Source organism: Malania oleifera, chromosome 5, assembly GCF_029873635.1.
Source record: "Malania oleifera isolate guangnan ecotype guangnan chromosome 5, ASM2987363v1, whole genome shotgun sequence".
Taxonomy (NCBI): domain Eukaryota; kingdom Viridiplantae; phylum Streptophyta; class Magnoliopsida; order Santalales; family Ximeniaceae; genus Malania; species Malania oleifera.
Window position 1 is genome coordinate 24,856,785 of NC_080421.1, and position 15,414 is coordinate 24,872,198.

The 15,414-nt window shown below is 35.8% G+C and overlaps 1 protein-coding gene across 4 annotated transcripts in view; it reads right to left on the reverse strand.

The window, feature by feature from the left end:
* The window catches only part of LOC131154948 (uncharacterized), a 61,011-nt gene extending 45,896 nt beyond the window's left edge, over positions 1-15,115 (reverse strand). Inside the window, exons 1-2 of one of the 4 annotated variants that reach the window (XR_009136709.1) lie at positions 14,413-15,089; positions 12,244-12,395 (exon numbers count right to left, since the gene is read on the reverse strand). Coding sequence is in view for 2 of the 4 variants with exons in the window: in XM_058107793.1 (XP_057963776.1) it covers positions 12,244-12,395; positions 14,413-14,979 (719 nt within the window). In the remaining 2 variants the exon portion in view is untranslated. Of the gene's footprint in view, positions 1-12,243; positions 12,396-14,103; positions 14,257-14,412 lie in introns of those variants that run through there. The other 3 variants (XR_009136708.1, XM_058107793.1, XM_058107792.1) reach the window with 3 other exon arrangements.
* Positions 15,116-15,414: the final 299 nt, after the last annotated feature.

Genomic DNA, 15,414 nt, shown 5'->3' on the forward strand with positions numbered 1-15,414 from the left:
AGAAACAGGAGTGACTATCACATCAAGTCACTACGGTCAGACCAAGGAGGAGAGTACAATGATGAAGCTTTCCTGGAATTCCTTAGACAACAAGGGATTCAAACATAGTTCACACTCCTCAATTGAATGGTGTAGCTGAAAGGAAGAACCGCACAATTCTTAACATGGCCAGAAGCATGTTAAAGGATAATAATGTGCCCAAGAGTTTTTGGGCAGAAGCAGTGTCATATGCAGTCTATCTATTCAACCGGTGTCCTACGAAGAGTCTTGATACAAAGACACCACATGAAGCCTGGAGTACTCACAAGCCCAGTGTGAGTCATCTTAGGGTGTTTGGCTCCATAGCCTAAGCCAAGATCTCAAAAGCAAGAAGGACAAAATTAGAAGATAAAGAAGAGAAGTTTATCCTTGTTGGATACGGTGACAGTATCATGGGATATCGACTCTACAATCCCATCAACAAGAAAGTCATTCATAGTCGGGATGTCATTTTTGAAGAAAATGAATCCTGAAAATGGGACCAGACTTAATCTTCCAAAGATACGAAATTGACACTTGAAAGAGAAGAAGCCACACAGACAAGAGAAGTGGCTATCGAGTCACAAGTTACCGAGCTGCAAAAACCTCCACATGGTTCACCATAGAGGAATGAAGCTCCATCACCAATTGAGCGTGAAATCTTAGACATGAGACCTAAAAGACCTCGAAATCTAACTAACCTGTATGAAACTACAGAACCAATAGAAAAGTATATTACTCTATACTGTCTGTTGTTGACCAGCGACCTAATTAGCTTTAAGGAAGCTAACAAAAAAGACAAATGGGGAAAAGCGATAGATGAGAAGATTCAATCCATCGAGAAGAACAAGACTTGTGAGTTGACAAATCTCTCGAAGGGCTGCAAAACTATTAGTGTGAAATAGGTCTATAAGACCAAGAAGAACGCTTAAGGAGAAGTTCAGAGATACAAAACAAGACTTGTCGCCAAAGGGTACAAGCAGAAAGAAGGGATTAAATATGGAAAAATCTTTACCCCGGTTGCCAAACTTGAAACCATCAGATTACAAATTTCACTATCAGTATAAAATGGATGGAAGATTTACCAACTGGATGTGAAATCGGCAGTTCTGAACGGTTTTCTAGAAGAAGAGATTTATATCGATCAACCACCTGGATATATGAAGAATGACAAAGAAGATAAAGTGTACAAGTTGAAGAAAACACTCTACGACTTGAAGCAAGCACCTCGTGCGTGGAACATGAGGATTGATGACTACTTCCAGAAGAATGGATTTCAGAAGTGTCCCTACGAGCATGCGCTATACATGAAGATGAAGACAGACGGAAGCATGCTGATAGCCTGCCTATTTGTTGATGATTTGATCTTAACCGACAACAATCTAGAGATGTTTGTCGGTTTCAAGAGGAGCATGGTCAAAGAATTCGAAATGACGGATATTGGCTAGATGGCTCATTTCCTTGGCATAGAAGTCGTGCAAAGTGAGAAGGGAATCTTCATCTCTTAGAGCCACTATGCAAAAGAAGTACTGAAGAAGTTTGGGATGGACAAATGCAACCCAATGACAACTCCGGTTGAAACGGGATTGGAATTTAGAAAGAATGAAGAAGGAGATGTTGACCCCACATATTTCAAGAGTTTGGTTGAAAGCTTAAGGTATTTGACGTGCACCAGACCAGATATACTCTATGGAGTTGGACTTGTTAGCAGGTACATGGAGACTCCTGACCAGTCCGAATGCAGCGAAAATGATATTCCGATATGTCAAGGGTACCATCACCGATGGTATGTTCTATTCATCAAGAGTTGATTGCAAACTTATCGGCTATTCAGATAGTGATTGGGGGAAGAGATCTTGATGAAAGAAAAAGCATGACGGGATTCACATTTTTCATGGAAGATATATCGTTTACATGGTCTTTAAAGAAGCAACCCATCGTAACGTTGTCATCATGTGAAGCTAAGTATGTTGCTGTCAGCTCAACTGTTTGTCATGGTATATGGATTAGGAATGTACTAAAGTATCTGAGATTTCTTCAAGATAACCCCATAGAAGTCTATATCAACAACCAATCAGCGATTGCACTTGCGAAAAATCCAGTTTACCATGAAAGAAACGATCATATTGATACTCGGTATCATTTTATCAGGAAGCATGTCAAGAATAAAGAAGTAGAGTTAATATCTTGCATAACGTATGATTGAATTGCTGACATTTTTACGAAACCACTTAGGCATGATATTTTTGCAAGACTGAAGACAATACTCGGAATGACAAAACCAGGAGAGTCAAGTTTAAGGGGGGATGTTGAAGAGTAAACTTGATGGTGGCAGCAAAATTTGATGATGGCTGCCGCACCAACCAGCCGCCTCTGTTGATCGGCGGTCACCAACCTCACTTACCAGTCATAATCGTTGATTATTTGATTTAGAGTTTGCTATAAATAGATGTTTGTGCGTGCAATGTAGTATGTGGTGAAGTGAGAGTGAATAACCAGTGAGCAAGTTGTTTTTGAATTCCTCTATATTTATTTTCAAGATTGAATTAAATTGTTTTTACAATTGAGTGCAAATACTCACTAAGTTTCAGTCACAACTAGTGACTGAGTGTCCCATCCACCCATTAGAGGAGATGTTTTGATCAAACAGAAGTCCGGAGATCATGCTTACATCTCCAATGTCTATTCCGTGCCAGATATGAAGACTAACATCTTGAGTCTCGGACAACTTGTCGAGAAAGGCTACCGAATTAGCCTTAGAGATAATCAGCTGGTGATAACAGACGCTTGAGGAAAGCTAATTACTCGAGTTCAAATGGAAAAGAATCAAATGTTTCCGCTCGCCATTCAACATAATATGTCAAGATGTTTGAACGCTATCATCAAAGACAAAGACTGGCTATGACATCTAAGGTATGGACATCTGAATTTTGAAAGTTTGAAACAGTTGGGAAGCAAGAAAATGGTGAAAGGCTTACCCAACATCCACCACCCAAATGTGATATGTGAAAGCTGTGTTCTGAGCAAGCAACACAGAAACAATTTTGGAAAGCAAGCCGACTGGAGATCGACCATGCCACTCCAGATAATACACACAGATGTGTGTGGTCCATTAAAACCATTTTCAAATAGACAGAATCGATACTTCCTCACCTTCATCGACGATTACAGCAAAAAGACTTGGGTCTACTTCCTGAAAAGGAAGTCAGAGGTGTTCAACAAGTTCAAAGAGTTCAAAACTCTTATGGAGAAACATAGTGGCTATCGCATCAAGTCACTCCGATCAAACCAAGGAGAAGAGTACAAGGACGAAACTTTTCTAAAATTCCTTAGGCAACAAGGGATTCAAAAATAGTTCACACCGACCTACACTCCTAGTTGAACGGTGTAGCTGAAAGGAAGAACTGCACAATCCTTAACATGGCCAAAAGCATGTTAAAGGATAAGAATGTACCCAAGAGTTTTTGGGCAGAAGCAGTGTCATGTGCAGTCTATTTACTCAACCAGTGTCCTACGAAGAGTCTTGATACAAAGACACCACATGAAGCCTGGAGTACTCACAAGCCCAATGTTAGTCATCTTAAGGTGTTTAGTTCCATAGCTTACGCTAAGATCTCAGAATCAAGAAGGACAAATCTTCCATAGATGCGGAATTGACACTTGAAGGAGAAGAACCTATACAGACAAGAGAAGTGGTTATCGAGTCACAAGTTCCCGTGTTGCAAACACCTCCACATGGTTCACCACAGAGGAATGAAGCTCCATCACCAATTGAACGTGAAATCTCAGACATGAGACCTAGAGGAGCTCGAAATCTAGCTGACCTGTATGAAACTACAGAACCAATAGAAGAGTATGTTACTCTATATTGTCTATTATTAACCAGCGACACGGTTAGCTTTGAGGAAGCTAACGACGAAGACAAATGGAGAAAAGCGATGGATGAGGAGATTCAATCTTGAACAGTGGGACGGTGACAGCAAAATTTGACAGCAGCAGCTTCATCAACCGGCAGCCCACCTCTGTTGAAATTGGGCAAGATTCGTCCACCAACCTCACCAACCAACCACAATCGTTGATTATTTTGATTTAGAATTTTCTATAAATATATGTGTGTGTGTGCAATGTAATATACGGTGAAGTGAGGGTGAATAACCAGTGAGTGAGCTATTTTTGAATTCCTCTGTATTTATTTTTCAGATTGAATTACATTGTTTTTGCAATTGATTCTCACTGAGTTTTAGTCACAACCAGTGACTGAGTGTCCCCTCCACCCATCAGTGGCTTCCAGCTCAATCTGAGCCAATTGGTCAAGACTCAATCTAAGCCAGTTTCAAGGTGCCCTGGCTCAATTCGAGCTGATTTCGGAGGTCCCAACTCAATCCAAGCCGATTCCAAGATGTCTCGACTCAATCCGTCTACGCTAGTTAAATCTCTAAATGGTTCGGCTCAATTCGAGCAGATTTTGGAGTGCCTCAACTCAATCCGAGCTGATTTTAGAGTGCCTTGGCTTAATTCGAGCCGATTTCAGGAGTTAAGGCTTAATTCAAGCCGATTTTGTAACTTTTGGCTCATAACTTTTGACCTTTTTTAGGCCATTAGAAGAGATTTTGGGCTTTATCAAGTGTTATGTGTGGTAGTTCCTATATATATTAAGGCAATTTTTAATCAAAGAATTGTACCTTTTTCAAGGCATCTTTTTGGATGATTTTATCTTAGCAGCCTCCTGCCAAACAACTTTTGTGAAGTTACTTATCTCAAGAGTACTTCTTTGCTAAGTAGGTGTTGTATTTGTTGTACAAGTTTAGTAGAGGGCCACCTTATAAGTTGTGCTCATTAAGTGGGCATGCCTTCAAGTCTCATGAGCAGTGCTCATTAGATGGATCATTTCTAGTGAGCAGTGCTTTTTCTTGGGTTGCGTTATGAGCAGTTCTCATCAAGTGGACATGTCTTCGGACCTTATGAGCGATGCTCATCATTTGGGTCATCCCTGGTGATCCATGCTCACTCTCAAGTTGCCTCATAAGCGGTGCTCATTAGTTGAGCATGTCTTCGGGCCTTATAAGCGATGCCCATCAGATGAACCATTTTTTTGGTGAGCAGTGCTCACTCTTGGGTTGCTTCATGAGTTGCACTCATCAAGTGGTCATGTCTTTGGGCCTCATTAGTAGTGTTCATTAGTTAGGCCTTTCTTGGTGAGTCGTGCTCACTCTCAAGTTGCCTCATGAGTAGTGTTCATCACTTGAGCGTGTCTTCAAGTCTCATAAGCAATGCTCATCAATTGGGCCTTTCATGGTCAGTCATGCTCACTCTCAAGTTGCCTTATGAGCAGTGCTCATCAATTGGGCAAATATTCACATAGCATCGTAATTCATGCAATCACTTATTTATAAATGGCCTACCTCTCCTCATTCTTTTTATCTTGGAGGAAGTTGTTATTCTTTGGAGGAACGCTCTCTTCCCTTCTCTCTTTCCTTGTCCTCATTCCTTGCAGAACTGACTAGAAAATTATATTGGCCAAACTTCCATTGTCCATTAATACCCTTTTTACCCAATAGTTGGCAACGAGTGGTGATAACACCAAAGCATTATCGTGTGGCTGTTGGACATCTTTTATATCTTCTTCTGTAAAGGTGATGATCTCATCTTGCCTAAGCTTTTTCCAATTCTGTCCAAGATCCTCGACTAGGAAAACTTGCTTTTCATATCTTTTCCTTACTCAACCAAGGTTGTCTCAGCATTCCTAGAATTGGTTCTAAGAGTTTTGGTCATTGATGAGGTAACTGTGCGATTTAGTGAAGCTTGCTTAGGCATAAGTTTAGTTTCATTTCTTGTAGCCCAACATAACATTTGCATCTTTTCCTATGCTGGAATAGGTGGTTTTCTATTGCTTGTCACTCCACGAGTGTTGCCCTTGGTTTCTAAAGCTTTTTCTTGTCTATACCCTTCAGAATCGCTGCCAATATCATCATCAAAGGAGCTTATCACAAGGTTACTATTGACCCATGATGGCACAAACCATCCAGGTGTGCTAGTGTTCAATGTCACTCAATTCTTCTCAAAACCCTTACATTGGTTTGGTTGCACCGATGCTTTGGTATGAATATCCACAAAACTTGCATGATTAATTGTGGAAATGTATTTTCCATCTTAAAGCCTCCATCCAACTAGCCATTGCAAATCCTTACCTCTGCACCTTAGGTTGGACGTTACTATCTCTATTGAATATTCTCCGCTTCCCTTGAGGCTCATTCGACTTTGATGAGGGTAAACTTTTCTAGCACCCCTTTGGGGCTAGGATCCCTTGCAAAATATGTGTTTCTTTCTTTGCTCATATTGACATCTGCAGCAATACCTTATCTCCTGGTGCCATTGGCTTTTAGAGCACTAAAAACCCCATAATTAGATGCTGATGAACTAGAAGTGCCAGGATGAGATGGTTCTCGACTAGGAATCTCATTAGGAAGTCTTGAGTTCTAAAATGTAAGGGAATTGGTTCCAAGCCACTTTGTCTCTCCTATTGAGGGGGAGCCATTCAAATTTGACAGTCGTTGCTTTCCCTAGTTTAGGAACTGAGGCTCTAAACTTGCAGTTTACTTTCATTTGTGGAAGTCGCATTGTCCATAGGCTTTGTTGGAGGAATTCTATTGTTGGGTTCCCCTTTTCTGTTACTATTTTCAGTCTCAAGTGGAGGCTCAGATGAGAAGGCGGGAACTCTCTCTGCTCTAGTGGAATCAAGCTACTGTTTGCAGCGCAAAAGGTCTACTACCGAAGAGGATGGCATTACTGCTCCATCATTCTTTTGTTCACCATAAAAATTCCCGGTCTTTTCTCTATCGTCAGCCTCATTACTTGAGTCAAACAATTGATCAAAATCATCACTCGCATTAGAAAGTGATCAGGAAGTCTGGTTTGATTCATGCTTTTCATTTGGTATTCCTGCAGCTTCTATCCATATATACTCAGGTGCCACAAGACAATTAAACCTTCATAATATAAAATTAGAGGTCACCACTTAGTCCAAACTTAAATTGTAATAGCAAGGTCTAATGAAAGGTAGGGATATCACAATTAATTATTTTTTAGCCATTTATTATCCATTTTCTTCCAATTAATTAAGAAATCAAATCAACCATACTCCACACAAAATTGAGTGTCAACAATAGATAAAAAAAATAAAATTAACAAGCAGAAATTTCATTAGTTTTTATTTTTAAAAATATCAATACATGACTTCTTCCCATGAAAATATTAATAAATTCATTATTGTGTCTAAATTGTGATTTATTACCTAAAAGCTTAACTATTATTATTCTTTGTTTACTTAACAATCAATTAAGGAGTTTTTTTTAATTTTAAATTTATCATTTGGGGTGTGTTTCTACGTCTACAGTTTTATTTTTAAAAATTTATTTTTTAGATCTAAAATAACTTGCAATGAGATAGTAAGGATTTGATAGCCCTGAATTTGTCGAAAGAAATTGCCTACGGTCACATAGATTGACAAAAAATGATTCATGTAACTGACCCCATCTAATGGGACTTAAGGCTTGGTTTTGTTGTTGTTGTTGTTGTCATTTTTTAGAAATTATATTATTATTTATCTAAAGGATGTTAAGACATTTTACAATAATTTTATAATACATCAAAGAATTTTACTTATTTTATTTTGGAATGCACATTTTATTTAACATTTAGTATATCATTACATTTATTTTTTTTTTTTTAATAAAATAGATTCTTTTAAGGTCCAAATATTTTTTTAAAAAATAAATATAGATTTATCTAATGTTATTGAATTTAATTTTTTTTTTTTAAGAAATACTTACGCTATTCATACTTTTATATATGATATGTATATGCATTACTAGTTTTTTTTTTTTTTTTTTAAGATATATATTTTTCTAATACATTTAAAATAAATTTTATAATTGTAATTTTATCTAATCTTGAATGAATTTATTTTCTTTTAGGGATGCTTGTATTACTTTAAAATTAAGGATATTTGTGCCATTATGATTTAATTTATTCATATTTTTATTAATTTATTATAAGATAGATATAGATGCAAATATTTATATACAATGTTAGTTTATTTTATTTTTAAAACCAAATAAAAGTTTTTTTTTTCTTTTAAGTTAGAACATTAACTTTTAGACATTGTAAATGTAATTTTATCCAAGTTTGCTTGAATTTATTTTTTATATATATAAATTTACACTACTCATACTTCTACATATAGTATAGGAATTTACTTCTTTTAAGAATGTTGATCTCATAGAAATTTACCTTTAAAAGTAAAGATATTTTGTTCTGCAATTTTATAATTACATTTTTTTAATAGTTTTTTTTTTTTTTCAATCTTTGTTTTAAAAGAGAAGGATATTTTTGTCCATAAAATAATTCACAATATCTATACTTTTATAATATTCATACTTATATAGATACATATACACTTGCAGGCTGCAACACAGTTCTATTCTCAAATTTTTGCAAGCTAAAAATTCTACTTCTGTTTTATTTTATTATTTTGCTTCTGGAGGAGAAAAAATAGCCCAGTTGATACTGCTTAACAAGAAGCATGAGGGCGCCCAATTTGAGAATCTAATTTCTTATTTAACTAAAACAACTCAAGTTTCAAGCTACCATCCAAAAGGAAGTCCAATTGTCACTGCAGAGCTCTGAACACAAGGAAGGGCACGAGCAAGTTCTATCCTCTCACATATGGTGGAGATATTTTAAATCCCGATCAAAATAGTGAAAGGAATGCAAGGTAACTCTTTGCTTATATATTTTTCTTGTAACTAATGAATAGTTATCTCTAAACAGACATAAAGACTCCACACTCTAATATGCCATGAGTGTGACATCTATGGCAATGTATGTCTAGGACACAACTCAAATGCATCAAGAACATAGAACATCTCATATTTTCCCTCTTTTTTTTTTTTCTTTCTTTTTTTTTTGTAACTTTTCAAAGACAGATATTGTGGGCCAGATACCTTGTATGCTACAACTGCAAAAGGAAAGGTAGTCTTGTGCTTCATGCCATGGTTTATGGAAGATGTTTATTATGCTTACACTACTGTATTGGAAGCTGAAGGAGTTGGCCTTATCATGGCTCAACCTTCAATTGAGTACCTTTTTCCATCCCTCATTCCAGTTGTTAAAGTAGACTATGCAGAAGGAATGTCTATACTGAGATACATAGCAGAAAATAGGTAACTTTTTCTTGTTTTGTGTGTGTGTATAGATGAGATGATTAAGCAGTGTGATTCCCATTTTAACTTCTTTGCAAATTTTTGTTGGCATCATCTATTTGGATTTCATTGCATAAAGGCGAAGGGCACAATTCCAATTCCCCACTTTGACTTACGTGCTAATAAATAAAATACATATTACATAGACAATCCTTCATTTTGATAGATCTTCAGCAGAAATCCAACGATCTAAAATCGTATGATAGCATCAACCAAACCAAATCTCCTAATGGATTTTTTATGCCACAGTGATCCTGTAATCAAGATTAGTCCTACTTCAACGGTTGCAAGTCACAAGGTTTCCCCAAAAGTAGCATACTTCTCTTCTCGAGGACCAAATTCCCTCTCTCCCTATGTGTTGAAGGTATGTACTTCTCTTTTCCAAATTTATTTTATTTCTTTGGTTTTTTTGACTGGTTATTGTTTAGTAATGTGCTTGAATGTTTGTCTAGCCAGACATTGCTGTTCCTGGGGTTAATATCTTTGCTGCCTATTCACCTCTTTCTATGTATGACCTACCTTCACTTAATATCGACATTATGACTAGAACTTCCATGGCATGTCCACATATATCAGGCATTATTGCTCTTCTAAAAGCTATACATCCCTCTTGGAGCCCTGCTATTATTAAATCTGCACTCGTCACATCAGGTGGAATGATAATAATTTTTCTGAAAAAAAAAAACAAAAAATAAAAAAAAAAACTTGCAGAAGTCAATTCAATATGTTGCATCTAATCTCTCTCTTTCAGCATCAACAAAGGATGTATATGATCATAATAATATTGCGGGGGGATTTCCAGACAAGCAAGCTGACCCATTTGACTATGGAGGTGGTTTTGTTCATCCTAATAAAGCCATGAGTCCTGGTCTTGTCTACGACACACAAATTTCAGATTATGTCAATTTTCTCTGTTCCTTGGTCTACAATGAAACAGAAGAGAGGCTAATAATCACCATGGTTGACATCCAGTGCAATGAATCAACTCCAAGCTTCCTCCTAAATTTAAATCAACCTTACATTTTGATGCCCGACCTAAGGAACAACATGACAGTATCAAGAACTGTAACAAATGTTGGTGCTACATACTCTGTCTATTTAGCTCACGTTGAAGCCCCCCCTGGCACAGATGTGATAGTCCAACCATCAGTTTTGTTTTTCAACTCTAAAATAACTAGGCTCAACTTCAAGGTGATAGTTTATAAAGCCTGGCAAAATGTTCCAGGACAATATTCATTTGGAAATTTGATCTGGGAAGATGGCGGTCAGCATGTAGTAAAAACTCCATTAATTGTTCGATCAGTAACTAATGAACCTTATGCAGATGCATGATCAATGCAACAAGAATTATAGCTATGTTGGTGGATTGCCGAGGCTAGGTATCCAGTGTTGAAGTATCTGTTTTCTTCAGTTTGTGTATTGTGTTCTATCTACTTGTGTTCAAGAGTTTGCTAGCTGCTTTGAACCATGTCTTATTCAGTTTGACTATTCTGACTCCTGGCCTTTACCCTCTCTGTTAATCAATTTTTTTGAATTGCTTCTTGTTAACTTTTGCCTAGTTTATCTTTGTTAATTTTTCCAGCAGCTTTTTGTTTGTACTCATTCTTCTCAGTTATTGTATTGCATTGCAATTTACCTAGCATATTGAGACTGCAAGAAAGCAGAACCAAGATAGCTTTAAAAGTTATGAAATTAAAGAATAATTTAACTTAAAGACTGGAGCTTGCAAGAAATTTTTGGGTATTCATAGGCGCCACCGCATAAGTAACATGAGTGTTGGTCTCGAAACTTTCTTGTTTCAAAATGTGGACATGTAGGCTCACTTTTTTCTCAATTATCCTTTTTTTATTTTGGTCCAAGAGTAGGCCCCCAGAGTCTACATGTTCAAACAGAATTGGTCTAAGATCACCACTCATAGCGCTGATGTATTGGCATAGGACCGCCAGAAGTTCAATAACCAAATTTTTTACCCAGTCCACATTTTGTACATGGTTTTAAATAGCAGTAGCGGGTAGCGTAACGTAACGGTAACGGGAAGCGGGAGTAGCAAATGTTACATAAGCGGGTCTAACAGCTGTGAATTTTTTTGAAGCACGCACAACCTTGTGCATATTAGCGTACTTGCATGTTTTAAGCTTTTAACCCTTCTTAGAAAGAGTTTTAGTGTATTTTGGATCCTTTAGTTTGAGTAACTAAGTTATTTGGTAAGGGTAACAAGTTTACATTTGTTTTAAACCACCATTGATAGGAAAATTATGTGTGTGTGCATATTTATACTTCTCATTGTTCTTATCTATGATGAATTCTTATGTGTGCTAAATTAATTAATAAAATAAAATACATTATACACTTCATTAATCTATTAGACACATAAGACATACAAATAATACAAATATAAAACAGATAGAAAAGAAAGAAGGTTGAAGTCAAAAAATATAGAATATAAATATCACATTACTAATATTATCAAAATAAAATATTTTCCTAACAAGTTAGTATTTTCAAATTGTTAATTAATGCATCTATTGTGAGTATTTAAAGAAATAGTAAATTTTGTATCATTGTCATCCTCTGTATAATTTTTTCCCCCACTTGCCACTTGAATGATATATGAAAGAGAGGGAAAAAGTGAGAAGAAAACGTAAAAAATAAAATAATTTTTTGGTGTAACAGTCCTGTAGCAGTTACATAACGGCCCTAGCGGCCTTTACGAAATGGTCGAGGTCCATAACGGCTGCTACAGCCATGATTTTTCCTCCCACTGATTTCGCGGTGTGTAATGGTATCGGTAACCCAAAAAACCGTTATGTAACGGTCGTGGCCTTTATTTAAAACCATGATTTTGTATTACCGCATTTTTTGAAGTGAAATCCAAGTTATACAAAAAACATTGCATTCACATATGAAATATATGGTTGCACAAAGGGAGAAACTGCAAAAGAAAGATCAGTTCCGTGACTTAAACCTGGTGCACCATTTTATCAGAAGCTCTTCAATGCTGGCATCCATCCGGGTGCCCTTGCCTCCCCACACCAACATGTGGGCAAGGTCTCCCATGGACGAACCACTCACTTGGTGCACAGCCTTGAACCCAACTCGGGTGTAGAATCTAACAAGCTGGGTCATGCAATAAGTAAAATGAGAGAAGAAAAAGTTAGGCAGCTTATAGACCTATCCTCAAGTAGGTATGTTGGGAGTCTCATGTTCAAAGCTTTAGGATCAAAGGAAGGAAAGGAAAATTTTAATTTAAGAAAAAACGCTTTGTAATTTCATCTTTAAAGAAAATAAAAATTGAAGTAAAATTCTATCCATAAGCTGATAAGAAATGATGTTTGTCAATCATGTATGAAAAGTGATGAATACCTTACTACTGGAAAAATCTCGTGTCGTTATTGATGATATGACTCATAATATTCTTTTTGATATTAGATGAGGAATCACAGATATGATAGTGTTAGAAAGCTTCATAGGTTCTGCTAGTTCGCTAACTTCTTTGTTTGTTGTGATTATCAGTTTTTCTTGATCTCTTATTGTATTCCCTCTTTAAGAATATTTTCCTTTACATTCTTTTAAAAATTAAAACAGAAATAGAAAAGTAGTAATAACCAAAGCAATACAATTTTAAATTGACACACTATCCCCAAAACACCACAATCTTCTCCACTTAAATTCGAGCCAATGCTGTGAGAAATTGAAGTCAAGACATCTACAGCATTATTTGGTATTTCCTGTTTTCATTGCTTTAACATGAGGAATAGATTATGACAACACATTTGTTTATGTTGCTGCTTCTGCCATTAGATGATGGTTTTGAGTTGTTGTAGCAAATGTGTCAGTTTTCTGTTTTGTTTATGTTGTTGTAACATGAAGAAATAGAACTTAAATTTTATGATTTTGAGTCATTTTGGTAACTAGAGTAAGAGTACTTTACGGTCTGCTTGGTATCATTTAAGTTTCATTGTTTTTGTTTCTGCACACTGAAAAAATGAATAATGACAACACTTTGTTCACATTGCCAATTTCCTGTTTCTATTGTCGGGTTTCAACTATTTTCAAAAAAAATGAAAACCACATTATATGATTTTTAATTGTTTTCACAAGACACAAACTAACCCAGATACTTTGATATGAAAAATCAAAATTTTTGAATTAAATCATGCATTTTATACATTATTTTTAATTAAAATTAAAATTAACTAAAAATAAATTTTGAAAAAAAAAATAAGCCATTTGAAAAATACTTTTACTATTTTTTAAATTTTCATATGCAATAACACAGGCCTTTTAGCATTAAAAGGTGAGTTTTGAAATATAATAATTAAGTAAAATATTTATAATAATTTCTTAATTTCAATATGATATTTTTTAATCTATATATATATATATATATATATATATTTACTTCTATCTTTAGATCATATTTTTATATTTTTATTTATTCAAGGAGGTTTGGTAAAATGAAAGAGTGGTCTCGGTTATAGGTTTAATTTGAGCTTCTTTAATAGGCTTGGATTAAACTCATATTTTGGGCTAGTTTAAGAAGGTCAATTAGACTTGATAGACTATAATATACTTTAAAATAGAAACTTTTATAGTTTAAGAAGGCCAATCAGGCGTGGGATTATTTAGTACAAACTCCATAACTTGAATATAGTAATAAAATCAATAGCCAAAACCAATAGGCTAGCCAGACATGAGCAAAAAAAATAAAAATTCTAAGTCAATATTAGTATGGCACTATTTTTACCTTTTTCCCTAATAAAACTTTAAAACATCTCGTCGTTCCAAAAGAATCAATTGCCCATGAATTGGTAGCTCGGTTTGGTAATGATTAGCGAACTTGTTTATATGTATAATAAATAAGTTTGAGTGAGTATATTAAAATTGGAGTCAACCTAGAACTCAGTTAAAATTTAAATAAATAAGGTTGCGCCGCTCGAGCATGAAAAACTGAGATCAACTCCACCCATTTGCAGCCCTAGTAGAAAAAAATTCGAAGAACATTGAATATTGAACAAGAAAAGATTCATGAGACGGATAAAAGGGAAAAAAAAAAATCAATGAATGATAGAATGAATAAAAGAGTTAATGGATTCCATAAGATAAACAAGGCAGTGGGGAGTGGAAGAAGAACCTTGGAATGGTAAAGATCGGAGTCATTGATAGCCAGCAACTCTGCTTTCCTGCAACCACAGTCATACCCATACCGAACCATGACCGCGCCGATGAACAAACCGATTCCAAAAATGGATCTCTCCATCCCCACCGTCTCGCCGCGCAATCTAATGGAATCCAAGTGAAGAATTCGCCCAGATCCCACCCACAACCTTATCATCCCCTCGGCTCTCCCGATCTCTCGCCCTGTTTCCAAGCTTTCGGCCGTGATTCTGAAAAAGGGTCCGAGCTTTCGGAGCTGAAGGCGGAGGTTCTGGGCTTTTGATGCTTCCATGATTTCAGACATGGTTGGCATGGCAGCTTCTCTGTTATCGTCGGTAATCGTGCCAGATGAACTGTTGCCGGCTTTGAAGAAGTGGGTTGATTTGGGGGCGATTGGATTTGTGGATACTGAATTATGGAGTGGGTGGATTTGGGTGGATTGAGTAAAGAAAGTGATTTGGGATGGATTTTGTAAGAAAAGATTTTGAAAATATATTGGTTTGGAACTTGGGATTATGAGTGTTGGTACCATTTCTCTGATCATTTGTGTGGTATCCAGAGAACTCAGAAATTGGGGTTGCGTTTCTTGGATACATGGTGGAGCTGAAGAGGACAGCCGAGGCGCCGAGCGAGATAAAATAGAGAGAAGCTACCATTGTCATTGTGTAAGATTCGCTGACAATGGCATTTTACTCATTCATGCACACATAAATTAAACTTTTTTACATTCATTATTTTTAAATGTGCTTATTTTTAAAATTTTTTATTTCTAATAAAAAAATAGAGGAATTAAAAACATGGTGGGAAATTAAAAATAATAATTATAAAATAAAAAAAATTATTAATTATTTATATATCTATAACTTGTAATTTTTTAAAATGTAAGCTAAAAATAATTTATTAATTATTTATATATCTATAACTTGTAAATTATTATAATTATAAGATGACTTGTAAATTGAGGAGATTTTCAAAAATT